At 34.5% G+C, this 16,125-nt stretch overlaps 1 protein-coding gene across 4 annotated transcripts in view; it reads right to left on the bottom strand.

Moving 5' to 3' along the window:
• RNF180 (ring finger protein 180) overlaps nt 1–16,125 on the bottom strand; it is a 205,970-nt gene that overhangs the window by 63,584 nt on the left and 126,261 nt on the right. For all 4 annotated transcript variants that reach the window (XM_027041134.2, XM_053223386.1, XM_027041142.2 and 1 more), the window contains one exon: nt 862–1,087. In XM_027041134.2, the coding sequence (XP_026896935.1) occupies nt 862–1,087 (226 nt within the window). The remainder of the gene's footprint in view (nt 1–861; nt 1,088–16,125) is intronic.

The raw sequence follows: 16,125 nt of genomic DNA, 5'->3' as shown, positions 1-16,125 counted from the left end.
CTGAGTCGAAGTTGGACAGTTAACTGACTAAGCCGCTCAGGCGCCCCTCCATTAGTATGTTTTAAAAATTATATTTCATCTTTACTGATAATTAGGTAAACAAATCCTTGCTCCAATTTTACTTCTTCTCATTCAAGAAGAAAAACCTTAAGAATAAGGATGTTGAAAAGACATGGAGGGTGGGGGGAAAGGCATGAGTTTTCCTCAGATATTTACAGAATTATTCTCAAAGACTCCAGAGGAAATAACAAGGCCCAAAGAATGAGTAGCAGTAAAAGGCAGATATGAGGAATAAATAATCAACAGGGCTGCTTCAAGTTTTAATGAAATGCCCTTGCCATTAGCAATGTCCAAGCCAGGGGGCGCCAGGGTGGCTCAGTCGGTTGGGCGACCGACTTCGGCTCAGGTCATGATCTCACGGTTTGTGAGTTCGAGCCCCGCGTCGGGCTCTGTGCTGACAGCTCAGAGCCTGGAGCCTGCTTCTGATTCTGTGTCTCCCTCTCTCTCTGCCCGTCCCCCACTCATGCTCTCTCTCTGTCTCAGAAATAAATAAACATTAAAAAAAAAAAAAAAAAGAGAAATGTCCAAGCCAAGACTGAACAACTGGTTAGAATATCTTAGAAAAGATCTCAGCATAAAGTAGGAGATTAGACATGAGAACTTCTTTTCATCTAGGATTCTATGATTTTCACACAGTTCCATGAGTTGGGCAAGCACTGTTTTATAAAGTAGAGAATAAGAAATCATCCTGTATATGATTTTCAATAATGTTCTATAATCATTTATAAAGTACCTTAAGAATGAGAACAAAGCTGTAGCCAGAACAATCAGGCAATCGTGTTAGTGAAAGAGAACAGTTACCTGTCTGGAAAAAGACTCTGGAAATAATTGTCCGGCACAACGGGCAGGGAGTGCTTGCAGGATTGTCTTTGGCAAGAGTCCGTAAGCAGGGCTCACAGAAGATGTGGTGGCAAGGGTAACACATGTATGGGTTGAAATAAACATCCAGACATACTGCACAGATGTAACTTTCCTTTTCTTCTGCATATTCATTGTCATCATCTGTACTCATCTCATTATTCAAAGTCTGTAAAACATAAGCAAAAATAATTTCTCTCAGTTCAGTATGAGATTGGTTTCCTTGAGAAAGAGAGACTGCCTTTACATTTTGTTAAAATGAATAAAAATATTTATGAGAAGCACATAATATCTCTTTCTGTGACATATTTCAAGTGACAGAAAGGCTATCTTGCAAAGTGACAAGAAACTCAAAACGCACACGAAAAATCCAGAAGTCTTAATTATTCTTTTAAAAAGTGCTTTTCGTATTTTTATATAATACTAAATGCTAAAATCTGTCCAAACATATTGAAGTAACCCCTACCTCTATTTAACCAGTACTAGTTAAGTATGTGTCAGGTATACTAGTCCCAGGACTACAGATTCCCCATTGATCCCACTCCCACCACAGCAAATAAAGTGATTGTCACAAGGTTATAGAGCCTTATATGGGCATCTGCATATGATAAAAAGGACAAGAGGATACCATATATGCTTCATCCCCAGACCAGGCATGCACTATCTACTCTACACTTTGTCCCTTCGTGGACCCCAAGGCCAAGAAACGGCCAAAGACTAACATATGTCAGGAAATAGACAAGGCAAAGAGACTTGTAGCAATTTGGGGATCAGCCTTGTAGCTGAGAAATGGGATGAGTCCCTTCCCTCCTCCCAAAAAAGAATAGTTAAGAAAGATGTAGTTAGGAAAGAGGCAGCTCAGAGGTTAGCAGCGTGAGGCCTGGTAACAGAATGCCTGTTACTTAGGCTCACGATTTCCCCATCTGTGAGGATGACGTGAGGATTAAATGAGGTAATCCACTAGATATCAAGCATTCTGTGAAATCCCATATAACATAAACAAAGTTTAAAACAGGACATGAAGTAAAAGTCTCTCTCCAAAAGAAAGCTTGCAGCTAGGACCTGCACAATAATAAAGAAAAATCTGTAGGAAAGGCAACAGAATCCATAATTTTTTGTTCATTTTTGATACATGAATATTCTTTCCTAAACTGAAAAGATATTTGCAAAATGAAAGGTATAAGTAAATGATTAGTAGTGAACTGGGCACCCCAGATAAAAACATCTATGGACCTAGATGCTGACTTACCTAAATTTTATTTCATAATGCCAGCTTATTCTGCTTGCATTATACTCTCAGGACTGTGCCTTGAGATTTGAACTAATTAACCTTAAAGAAACCCATGGCATAAAAAAAACCCCATCATTTGTGGAACCTCTTGAAGCATTTCAAATTGTGACCCAAATATTTGTGCAGAATTTTATTTCTATAAAGTACTTTACATATCCAACAAAAGTAACTAGACCACATTAAAATACACAAGGAAATAAAAGCTTTGCTCTTTAAAAACACAATATTTTGCAAATAAACTTGATGTGAGTTTGAAAATAGAAAATGAGGTTGGAACTATTCATCTATTATTTGATCTAAGTGAATCAATCCTCAAAACAGAAATAACGTATATAAAATTCACTATGTTTTAGGGAGTTAAAAAGGTTTAAAGTTTTCATTAATCCAGAAAACTGCACCTGTCTGGTAATAAATACTGTTATACAAAAAGACAAACAAATTATCTCAAGGATAGAATACCAGTGGGTATTTCTCCAAATTGCAGCGATGGAGGGTTGTATAATAGTAAATTTGCTGTTGGATGGGGAGTTACATTTTTAAGTTTTTATTTAAATTCCAGTTAGTTGAACAATTATATTTTAAAAATTAATACTCATTAATGGATCACTGCCAACATAGAAAGAGGTTTTTAATAGGTATGTCTAAGAACTCATATTCGTCTCCTCAATATTTCAATGGTCATAGATGAAGACCCCAGAAATGCTTATCAGAAATGTAAGGAAGGGGACAGGAAAGATAGCTGGCTAATTAAGGACCAAAATCCTTTCTGGAATAAGGTATGCCATTAGCAAATAATATAAAAATGTACACTAGGCTAAACCAGTTGGCAGAGTCAAGATTTTTAAAAAGTCTCAATAGGTAGCTGGGCTGAAATCAAGATTGAATTTAACAGATACATATAAATTCCTAAATTGAAGACTCTAAAAGAAACTGCACACCTATACGATGAATAAAATTTAGCTAAAGCAATTTATGTCAAGAAGAGCTAGGGATTTTATCTGGATTTTAACCGACTTAACTAAGCTCAGTGTATGATGTAGTTACTTAAAAAGCCAATCAAACCTGAAGTGCAGTGTAGTGTGGGTTTATGCGTCTCTCATTGTACAACGATCACAACACGTTTGTAGCTACTCTAAGGAACACAGACAAATGAGAGTCATCCACAGAAACACCGAAGGCCAGAGCAGCATGGGTTCTGAAACCACCTCCTAGAAAGTACGGTTAAAACATGATATTCATTCAGAAAAATAGTGACAGGACATGAGATAAACAAACAAGCATTGGTATGACAAAGATCCTGATTTTCCTCTGTGGAGTTTTTATGATTAGATCTAAAAGCAAATGGATGTGAAGAGGCGATAGATTGTAAGAGAAATACCTATTTATAAACCCAAATGACATGAGCACAGCCTAAAATGGCCACTCTTATACAGTACACCTGTCATGGAGCTCACCATTTATCTTATGCTCCCCATGAAATACTGTGAGGCTTAGAAATAAGAGAATTAAAGTTGTATACATTAACTAATTTCCTTAACACAAAACCCCTATGAAGCAGGTACTATTACTATCATCATCTTTTAGAATAAAGAAAACTGAGAAATTGAGAGCTCGCTAACTCTAGTGGTGAAGCTGGCATTTGAAAAAAGCCAGTATATGGACCTAGGGCAGTGCTCTTTACTACCACACTCTTATGTGAGTCAGTGTACTTCAAAACATACTAGCAAATAATAAATGTTAGCTGGTGACGATTATGACGTAGGTTTAAAGAAAAAGACAAATTTAGTTAGGATCTACAGGGAAGTAAAATTTCAAGGCGTTGTTATCAAAATTAGCAGATGAATATATAGGTGCCCAATGTACAACTACTTTTGACCCCATGGAAACTGTCCTACAAAGAACAAACACACTCAGTCTCTCACATTCCTTTCCAGGGGCTTCCAGTCTCAGAAGAGGAAAAAATAAACTGCTAAATAATATAAAGCAATAAGCTTCAAAAAATTCAGGAAAAAACTAGCATAAAAATTAACAGACCAAGAGTTTTTATTAGTAATAACAAAGCAGCAGTGCCATTTAGCTCATTTACAATATTGTGATTACTGCTATATTTGGCCTTATTCCTCTAACTTACTATTTTTTAATAGGTGCTAGTAGGGCAGTGAATAGGAGCAAGACTCCAGAGCCTGTTTGGGCTCTGACACTATTGCCTGTGTGACCTTATGCAAATTACTTAACTCCCTGGAGTATCACTTTTCTCATTTCTAAGGTGGAGATACTAACAGTACAGAGCTCACAGTTGTTGAAGAGTTAATACGTATATAAAACATTCCGAACAATACCTGGAATGTAAATGTTTGCTGCTGTCATTGTATTCAATCATATTTATTATTAAATATTGGCTTTTTTGAGTGGTTTTATGTTTACAGAAAAATTGTACAGAAAATAGACAATCCCCCCATACCTCCTTACACACACACACACACACACACACACACACACACACACACACAGTTTAACCTTTTGTTACCATTATTATGGTACATTTTTTAAGTTAATAACCAATATTGATACATTACTATTAACTGAGTCCCATAGTTTGCATTAGGGTTTATTCTTGGTTTTGTACATTCTATGGATTTTAACAAATAGATAATGTCAGGTATCCACAATTGCAGTATCATATAGAATAGTTTCATTGCACTATTGAATGAAATCCCCTGTGCTCCACTTATTCATTTATTTTACCTCTTCCCCAACCCCTGTCAACTACTGATCTGTCTGTATATAGTTTTCCTTTTCCAGAACGTCATATAATAGGAGTTACACAGTATGTAGTCTCTTCAGACTAGCTTCTTTCACCTACCGATACGCAATCGAGGTTCCTTCTAATTGATCTTGAAGTTACTCCAGGTCTCTAATGAGAACTGTTCTTAATTCTATATCAGTTTATTCCCTGGCCTTTAAAAAAGAATTAATTTGCTTCATTTCTAAATAAATTCAAATTGCCTTCTACCCTTAGATATTCCTGAAATGTTGTGGCCCATTCAAGTTATGCAGTCTTATTTTCCAGCAGTGTTACATATTTATTCTTTTTAAAGATATATTTTTTAATAATTCTACTTTATTTAAAAGTATAAGTTGACGTTAATATTATAATTTTATTTTACTTAAAATTGTCTCCAAAGGAAGCAATGAATATAATTACAGTAAGTTAAAATTTATACCTAATTTTAGTGTGTGTGTGTGTGTGTGTGTGTGTGTGTGTGTGTCTATGTGTATTCCACCACATGCAGAGACAGAAAAAAAAACAAAAGTCAATTTCTGCTAAGAATGCCCTTGGGGTGCCTGGGTGGCTCACTCGGTTAATCATTTGACTTCAGCTCAGGTCATGGTCTGGCAGTCCATGGGTTCGAGCCCCATATCGGGCCCTATGCTGACAGCTTAGAGTCTGGAGCCTGCTTCTGATTCTGTTTTCCTCTCTGCCCCTCCCCTGCTTATGCTCTCTTTCTCTCTCTTAAAAATAAAAAAAATTAAAAATTAAAAATTAAAAATTAAAAAAAACCAGAATGCCCTTGATGAAGCAACAAAAAGATTAACTTTGACTAACTGAATATTTATCTTATAATACTCCATGTGAGAGAAACAGGAAGTACACAGAATGCATTTCTGTTGCATTCCAAAGCATAATGGTTATTTTAAGAAAAAGAACCTTTGTTAATGTTTTAGTTGTGAGCTGAACTAGCTGGTTTTTCCATGGAAAAATATCATCTTTATGTAATGAACAATGGCCAGGAAAACTGAGTATTCAGAATTGGTTATTTGGCAGACATTTTCACAAAAATGAACAAAGCAAATCTGTCACTTCAAGGCAAACAGTGTCTGTCACCAAATAAAATGATAAAATTTTAGCTTTCAAGCAACAAAATCAAAATTTTGTAAAACTTCTACATACTTATAGCTTCCCAGTATGTACAGACTTTTCTGAAAAGATGGTATTAGCAGTTTTTTTTGCTAGTGCTTAATGAAATATGACAACAGTTAGGAGAGCTAGGTAATTCAGTGAACCAGGAGTTTCCAAATGTCTAATGCAGCATATTATAAAATGATGCATACATGATATTACAAAATTATGCATGAGTAAATGAACCACTCAAAGTGTAAAAACAGACTAACGGATTTTAATGTAACAGAGTATTTAACATTCACATCAAGTGTCAGATTTCATATTGTAATAGACTTTAATAATCTAGCACTTGTCAAGTTTTGGTATAGTATCAAAGACAACTATCCAAAATCATCTTGAAAAGCTATTATAATACTATTCCCTTTTCTGACTATGTGTCTGGCTGGATTTTCTTCACATACTTCAGTCAAAACAGCATATGGCAACAGATTGTATGCAGAAGCAGATGTGAGAATACATCTTTTGATTATTAGGCCAAATATTAAAGATATTTGAAAGAATGAAACAAATGCCATTCATCTCAATTTTTGTTTTGATTAAATTATTTTCATAATATATGTCATGATTACATATAATGGTTTATTATTATCTTTGTATGAATTAATATTTAAATTTTTTCTGTTTAATTTATAATATGGTAAATATTTATAATCCACATACACAAAAGCTCTTTAGGGTTCTCAATAACTTTTAATATTTTACAGGGATTTTGAGACCAGAAGTATGAGAATTAATATAGTAGGAGATAGAAAGCAAAGGTGATTTGGGCCGTAGGCCTATAGTAGATACTATATTGAAGTATGCAAGTATTTAGTAAATTGGCAATATTGACAATAATCTCATCAGTGATTATACTAAGCAAGACAATTTAGGGGAAAAAATAATGAGAAGCGTCTAAATTATGGCAAGTTCTCATCTACTTGGGATCCAAAGAAATAAAAGCTCTAAGGACTACTAAAAAAAAAAAAAAAAAGGCACACTGTAAAGAAGGAGAGAGGGAGATTAACATTTCTTTCAAAAAGCCACATCTAGATACATCATAGTATCAATATAAAAATCAATCAGCTTAATATTTAAAGTTCTATTAGATAATAACTAACTTTATTTAAAATGAAAAGCAAGAGGGGCGCCTGGGTGACTCAGGTGGTTGAGTGTCTGACTTTGGCTCAGGTCATGATCTCATGGCTCTTGAGTTCGAGCCCCACTGACAGCTCAGAGCCTGGAAACTGCTTCGGATTCTGTGTCTCCCTCTCTCTTTGCCCCTCCCCTACTCGTGTCTTTCTCTCCAAAAAAATAAATAAACATTAAAAAAAATTTTTTTAAATGAAAGCAAGAGCTACTATAATACTCTGAGGTGACCTCTAAAGCATCAAGGAAAGATTAAAGATTAAAGATTAAAGATCTTCAATAGAGCTACAGGTGTATTTTCTACATTAAAATTATTTGATAGTTGGTGATTCATATGGGGTTCTTTAATACAAATATTCAACTAATTAAAACATGTCATTAATAAGCTATTCTAGATAGACTGATAATTACTGTATCTGAATTGTTTTTTACATCAATCACTTTTCAAGACAGAAATACAGCTTTAGATTGGAGTTAGCTCTAGGATCTATGCCAAAATGATCTAGCTGTCCTGGCCTGAGTGTTTGCTTTACTTTAAAAAAAAATCTAAAATAACACCCCAAGGTCTTGAGTACATGTGTCAGTAGTTAGTAGCTATCAAAGGAGAAACACACTACAGGGCACCTGGGTGGCTCAGTCGGTTAAGCATCTGACTTCAGCTTAAGGTCAAGATCTCACAGTCTGATTTCTAGCCCTGTGCTGACAGCTCAGAGCCTGTAGCCTGTTTTGTATTCTCTGTCTCCCTCTCTCTCTGCCCCTCCCCCGCTCGCACTCTGTCTCTCTCTCTCTCTCTCTCTCAAAAATAAAGATTACAAGACATTAAAAAAAAATATAAGAAGAAACACACTAAATCCCTACAACCCATGGTAAAGGAAAAAACATAATTCATGGGGTCTCAAACGAAGACTGGGGTAGTGAAATTCAAAAATTTGAGGGGAAACTTCCCAATATTTATTCCTATAATTTACTAACATATTCAGAGAAAGGAAGAGACGAAAGGAAGATTTTACATGCCTCTAGGAGGTAACCAAAACTGCTGAGAATATTTTTTTCCACTCATCATCATCCTTCTCTGTATGTTTGCAGGTTAATATAATACTCAGTATTGCCCAGGCCATCAGATACAGAGTTATTCAGAAACCACTGATTCACTATGTTGCCTGATAAATAAAATCCCTTCAGGGCTCCACTGTATTTATTGATGAATGTATGAAATGAAAAATTCTCAAAAAGTACATAATATTATTTTCTCTATACTGACCATTGGAAGAATTCTATTTATCCCATTAAAAGCTCTGGGGAATGCAACTTTCCACAACTTATTTGCTTTCCTAATCAATACGAATATCAAACCAAAATGATAATCAGTTTACTTCTAAAATACAAAAATCAAGTTAAATAAAGTAAAAAATTAAGGAAACAGTCCTTACCCTGAAAGAACTGAAAATGATCCACATTCACAGCGAATAATTCCAAATGCTCAGGCTAGAATTTATAAATTTTTGCAAATAAGTTTGGTTTTGGCTAAAAGCAATTAATTAGAATGAAAACCTTTCCTCAGCAAAATTTAAAGAGTGTATTTCTGCCATTTCTGGCTATCTTTAGAGTACATATGAGCTCTAAAATTTACCGTTTTTTATAGAAAATCTTATGACTTTTGCTTTACATAAGTTGTATTGCTCACCACCCCCATTTTTGGCATTTGAAATAAAATGTTTGCAATATTTTGTAGTGATGGTCATTTTTTGAGAATATCTTCTGGTTTTGGTTTGAAAACCAAGGATGTGCTAGCACTTATTTTAAAAGTTTTACATGTTCTACACAAGTTATTAGATCTCTATAAAATGCTAAATGATGCAGCATATTCTTGTACAAACATTTAAATTTAATAATCACATACACTAAAAATATTACTATTCTGCCTGAAAGGAAGACTGTCTTGCTTTGTAATACTTCTAACACATTAGTAATTCTGGGAAATTTTCACTTTATTTGTAAAAGCTTCTGCCATGTTTACTTAAGGGAAGAAAAATGGGAATTCCAATTCAATGGTTAGCTCCAAAAGGAAAATATGAAGACATAATATCTTTATTTATGCTTATGTTGCTTATACAAGACCACATTGTTAAAAGGCACTAGTCACCATGTTCTTAAAGACTACAAAATGCAATTATTCTATGGAAGACATTTTGCTTTGTTGGAAAGACAGAAAGGTGGGGGGGGGGAGAATGAACTTCCCTTTGTCTTTTCTGTCTTCACTGTAACTGTCCATCTGATTTATCTACCTTTTTCTCTAAGTATGTCTTGTGTATATTTTCCGCCTATTACTGACTTTTTTTGACATATAATTCACATACCCTAAAATTCACCATTTTAAAGTATACAATTCAGTGCTTTTGGGATATTCATAAGGTGGTACAGCTATTACCACCATCTAATATTAAAAAAATTCCATCACTCCAAAAAGAAATTTCATTCCCATTGTCAGTCACTTCCCGTTTCCCTCTTCCCTCCTTCCACACCCCACCCTTGGCAACAACAAATCTACTTTCTGTCTCTACAGATTTGCCTGTTCTGAACATTTCATATAAACAAAATCATACATGGCCTGTTGTATCTGGCTTCTTTCTCTTACTGTTTTCAAAGATTATCTCTGTTACAGTATGTATCAGCACTTTATTCCTTTTTATAACAGAATAACAGTTGATTGTATGGATATATCACATTTTGTTTATTGCTACTTACTTCTTATATATGCATTTCTCTGTCTAATGTCCTTTCAGTAATGGTGTTTACAGAGATTGTCTTCTGCACTTTCTACTTCCCTAGGTGTACTTACCCTTTCTTACTGTCCTCCGTATCTATTCCCTTCATGCTGATGCCACCAAAATCTTGGTTTAATCTTATTATCCTTCTTCTAATCTCCAAATACAAATTTATAACTGCCTTTTGTAAATCACCATACTAGGACTCCAATCTTAATATATTCTAACTTGAATTCACTTCTCCCCCAGATCTGATTCCTTCTCCTCACCTCCCACATCTAATCCTTGCCAAGTTTAGCTCTTCAACTGTTCCAATGTTCCCCTGTACTTCCTTAGCCATGATTCCTTTTATTTTTGTTGCTACTTCCTCATTCAGGTTTTTACCTCTGTGTTCAATCAACAAATATTTATTGAGCACCTACTATGTACCAGTCGCTTTCCCAGGCTCTGAGGATATAGTATGGAGCTTTTGGTCTTGTGGAAGAGAATAAAATGTTGCTAAGAAAGCATAAAACAGAGGAACTCAAATTAGTCTGGGGTACAGAAAGGCTTCTTTGAGGCAGCGGCATTTAAGTCAAGATCTTGTAAGAAATCTTTTTGTTACAAGTGAAAGAAAACCCAATTCAAAGTGTCTCAAAAATTAAAATGAAATCTGCTGGTATCAGTAGTTGAAAAATCTAGAAGAACATCTAGCTTGAGGGAGGAACTGACTCAGTACCCTAAACGACACCTCTAAAACCTATCCTTTCTCTTTCTCAATTATACCAAATTCCTCACCGGATTTGGAACTTTTGCATAACCTGTTCCTTCTGCCTAACATATCCCTTTACCTCTGTTCTTCCCCTAATACCTACACACCATTCAGATCTGATATGGTCTGGTTTAGTGGACACTTCTGGGGAAACCTCTCCAGCATCCACTCCTATCTTCTGCCAACAACTTACTGATTTTTAATTGGGAAATTCACCCATCGTCCACTTGTAGACATAACTATGTATTCCAATGGGGTTTAAGTGATTCAAGGGAAACAGTATGGGATGAGTACCAGGGGGCTAATCCTGATATGTCACTCGGCCAACTTGAGAGATTGCACTTCCTGTGAACCAAAGTGTCCTCCAGATTCTCTCTACAGAACATCTATTATCCACTTCCAAGTCCTTGTCGTAGGAATCTAAAATAGCCTGTGGTCACATTAGGTATAAAGGTCTTTGAATCTAAAATTATTACAAATATACCAATATTCATGTTTCTAAAAATACTATTATTTCTGCTATTGTCAGAGCAAAACAATGGAAGCAAGGTAACAGAGGTGACTAGAAATGGCTAATGAGTAGCCTTCAAACCATTTCTATGTAACTTCTGGCCATCAAAAAGGAATCAATAACATTATGTTTAACCACTGTATTCCATTACTTAGAAGAAGGCTTGGCATGTAGAAGATGGTCAGTAAATATGACTTAAGTGAGAGAATAGGAAGATTGGTAAAAGAGAATATGTACTTGCCATACTAGAAAGACACCAGAGAAACACTTCAGGTCAACACAAGGAAAAAGATTAAAAATAACACCAACCTCTACATACAGGATGCATTAACTGGGATTATCCAGAATCCAAACTATGGCAGAAGTTTATTTTCTATTACTTTATTAGAGACTGCAGTTGTGAGAGAAAAAGAGAGCAAATAAGATAAAGAGGAAGAAAAAATATCAGAGGACAGATTCTGAGTAGGCCTTGAACTAGTATTGAGTACGGTCTTAGGAGAGGGCTCTGAACTACATACAGTGTCCCAACTACATATAGTGTGATCTATAGTCTGATGAAGGATGAAGGGAGAAAAATCCATCTGCTGGTGCCCATCTCCTATTGATACAAAATGTGCCCCATTGGGCATTAACATCCTCTCACTTCCAGGTTCACACATGAGAACCAAGTGGGCTTCACTGCATCTGATGCTTCAGTGACACTAGAAAAGCCCCATGAGAAAATGCTATTAATCTTCTTGCTGGAGTCGTTGGTGGCACAAGTAAATGTACGTTAGTATATTCATATACTAAAATGGAATACCATTCAGCAATAAAAAGAAATAAATTACCTATATATAAAACATCATGAATACAACTGTTCATGTTTATTACAATACTGTCTAATAAAAAAAGCCTTACATCAAAGAGTGCACAGCACATAATTCTATTTTTGTACAATTCTAGAACAAGTGTAATTACACTATGATTGAAAAAAATCAGAATACTACTTGCCTCTGGCACATAAGAGAGAAATTAGTGGGGAAGGGGAACAAGGAAGTGTTTCAGAATGATGTAATATCCTACATCTTAGTGCAGATTGTAAACACAGGTGTGTGCATCTGTTAAAATAGTAAATGAACATCTAAGGTTTGTATATTTTACTGTATACAAAATTCGTATCAGAAGAAAAATTACAAACAAAAATGTGGAAACGGAATATGATTCAACAGGAACAAACTAATGTGGCACAATTTAATACAGCATAATACCACTTTTACAGAAATAACACAGGCAGAACAATGCCACATATTTTATATGGATATATATTTCTAGATATGTATCTTTCTATATATATTTCTAGACATTTATCTTTCTAGATATATATGTCTATATATGTATTACTCTGTATATGTACATACACACATGTATAAGTATGATGTGCATATCTGTGTGTGTGTATACACACACACACACACACACACACACACACATATAAATATATATATTTTTTCTTTAAAAGGCCAAGGTCAAGTTTATTAAAGAAACTCCTAAGGATGATCCCTTCTGTGGGCAATGGAAAATGATTTAGACTGGGAGTACTGGCTAAAAGGTCTTTAGCTTTTTATGGTTTTTAAAAAATGTTTTAATTTTTTTAAGTTAAAAAATGAACTAAGGCAGTATTTACATTAATCATTCAAAAACAAACATAAAAGCAATATATGCTTCCTATAGAAAATATAAAAATGAGATTAAATCGTAAAAAGATCCAAATTCAATGTGGCAATGTATGTCCCAAACTATTTTTACTTTTTTGTCTGAAACACAAAATTTTAAAAAATGTCACTGGTTAGGAATAAACAAACAAAACAATTTTGAAACTGTTGGCAGGTGGTTATGAGAGGTCTACAAATTTTGGAACTCTCTCCACTTAACACCTCCAGGTGGTGTGAAGTATGGAGATGCATACATGATGGACATATAGCTACCATCTTATCTTCTTAAATGCATTTATTTTTTAAATGTTTATTTGTTTATTTTTGAGAGACAGAGGGACAGAGAGCATGAGTGGAGCAGAAAGAGATGGAGAGAGAGAATCCCAAGTGGGGCTTGATCTCATGAACCTGTGAGATCATGACCTCAGCCGAAATCAAGAGCTGGATGCTTAACCAACTGAGCCATCCAGGTGCCCCTTAAATGTATTTATAAAACCACTATGAGTATGTTTAATATTAGAAGTTTTTACAAAATATGCAAGGGATGATTCTTTAGTAGCAATATGATACTTAACCTTTCTAATATAGTCACTTTTCAGAAATTATATTCATGACACACCAATATTTACCTGAATTTCAATATTCAGGATAATGCTGTTTTCGATGAAAGATGTTTGAGAACTTTCTTTGAAATGAAGTTGGGAAATAACATGCAGAAAATGTGTAAAATAATGGCAAGTAGATCAGCAATAAATCACCGATGACTCCACTTCTCAAATAAAATTCTGATATTATATATGCTTTCTTTTATATTTTTCTTTTAATTTAAAATAATATTTCTAATTATATGGTATTAAAATTATGATTGTACATTCTCATGTGCTATGATAGATTAAAAATTCCCACAATACTAAATCGCACAATAAACAATATATTAAAAGGCTGTAAGTAATGCAACTATATGTTTTGTTTACATAAGCTCCAGTTATTAGCTATTTAGAGCTGTTGCCTTTCTCTTTTTAACTGTTTCACGTAATCTCATGCTTGCTATTTGCTCTTCCTCAAGTGCTCTCTTCTCTTGTCTCTGTGAATGGCTGGTGTTCTCTTATTTCTTTATGTCTCAGCTCACATATTACTTCCCAGAGTCCTTCCCAGAAGATGCTATCTAAATGAAAGCATTTCCCAATGCACACACCAAATGTAACACTTTATCAATGACTTTAGAAAATAACAGGCTAACCACTTAAGTTTCATCTTCCGTTTGTATAAATAAGTAATAGTTTTTTTTTCCCCTAATGTGCTTCTCAATGTGCTCATAGCTATTATAACATTATATATAATACCTAAAAAGGTTTGGTGACCTAAAAATATTTGTATTAGTATAGCATGTTATTATAATGTTTTTATGGAAGGTAACACACACACACACACACACACACACACACACACACACACACACACCGTTTTTGTCCAGCAGGGTTGACAAAACATCTCTAACCCAGCTTTGCTTGTTCTTTATACTTTAGCTTCTAAGTAAATTCCTGCTCCTGACAATCAGAACAGTCTGAGATTCATCATTAAAAGATATGAGGTCAACAGCTTGGTCCAGCCTTTATCTCCATGGAAAGTTGTACCAGTAGATGAAATGAATAAAAAAAAAAATTTATATGCTGCCCACAACAGACTCACTTCAGACTTAAAGTTGCAAATAGACTGAAAGTGAAGGGATGGAAAAACGTTCATCAAGCAAACCAAAGCCAAAGCCAAACACACAAGCAAACAAACAAACAAAAAAACAACAAAAAACCAAAATTCCAAAACCAATAGCTGGGAGAGCAATAATTCTATTAGACAAAATAGACTACAAAAAAGACTGTAAGAAGAGTGAAAAAAGGGTATTACATAATGATAAAGGGATGGATGCAACACAATGATATAACAATTGTACATATCTATGCACCCAACATAAGTGCACCTAAATACATAAAGTAACTATTAACAAAGGTAGTTAATAATGGTAGGAAACTTTAACACCCCACTTACATCAATGGATAGATCATCCAGACAGAAAATCAGTCACAGTGGCTTTAAGGCAACAGATAAGCTTAAAATATGTATTTAGAGCATTCCATCCAAAAAAGTAGAATATACATTCTTTTCAACTGCACATGGAACGTTCTCTAGAATAGACCCCATGTTAGATCACAAAACAAGTATCAATAAATTCAGAAAGACTAAAATCATATCATGCATCTTTTCTGACCATGACGGTATAAAACTAGACATCAATTATAGGAAAAAAAACAGGATAGAACATCAATACATGGAGGCTAAAAACATGCTACTAAATAACAAACAGGTCAACCAAGGAATCAAAGAGGAAATTAAAAAAAAAAAAAAAAAACATGGAGACAAATGAAAATGAGAACACAACAGCCCAAAATCTCTGGGATGCAGCAAAAGCTGTATTAAGAAGGAAGATTAGAGCAATACAGACTTATCCCAAGCAACAAGAAAAATATCAAATAAACAACTTAAACTTATACCTAAAGGAGCTAGAAAAACAAGAACAAAGCCCAAAGCTAGTAGAAGGAAGAAAATAATACAGATTAGAGCAGAAATAAATAAATTAGAGATAAAAAACAATAGAACAGACCAAGAAAACCAGGACCTGGTTCTTCGAAAAGATAAAGAAAATTGATAAACCTTGAGCCTGAGTCATCAGGAAAAAGAGAGGACCAAAATAGGTAAAACAGAAGTGAAAGAGAAGTAGCAACTAACACTTATAGAAATACAAAGGATTATGAGACAACTAGGAACAATTATATACTGACAAACTGGACAACCCAGAAGAAATCAATAATTTCCTAGAAACATACAATCTTTTGAAACTGAATTAGGAAGACAAAGAAAATCTGAATAGACCAATTACTAATAACAATACTGAATCAGTAATCAGAACACTTCCAACAAACCAAGTCCAGACCCACAATGGTGAATTCTACCGAACACTTAAAAAAGAATACCTATTCTTCTCAATGTATTCCAGAAACTAGATGAGGAAGGGAAGCTTCCAAATGCATTCTACAATACTAGCATTACT

The sequence above is a fragment of the Acinonyx jubatus genome, chromosome A1 (genome assembly GCF_027475565.1).
Source record: "Acinonyx jubatus isolate Ajub_Pintada_27869175 chromosome A1, VMU_Ajub_asm_v1.0, whole genome shotgun sequence".
Lineage (NCBI taxonomy): Eukaryota > Metazoa > Chordata > Mammalia > Carnivora > Felidae > Acinonyx > Acinonyx jubatus.
Note: the sequence above shows the minus strand (reverse complement) of the source record. Positions and strands in the feature narration are given on the sequence as shown.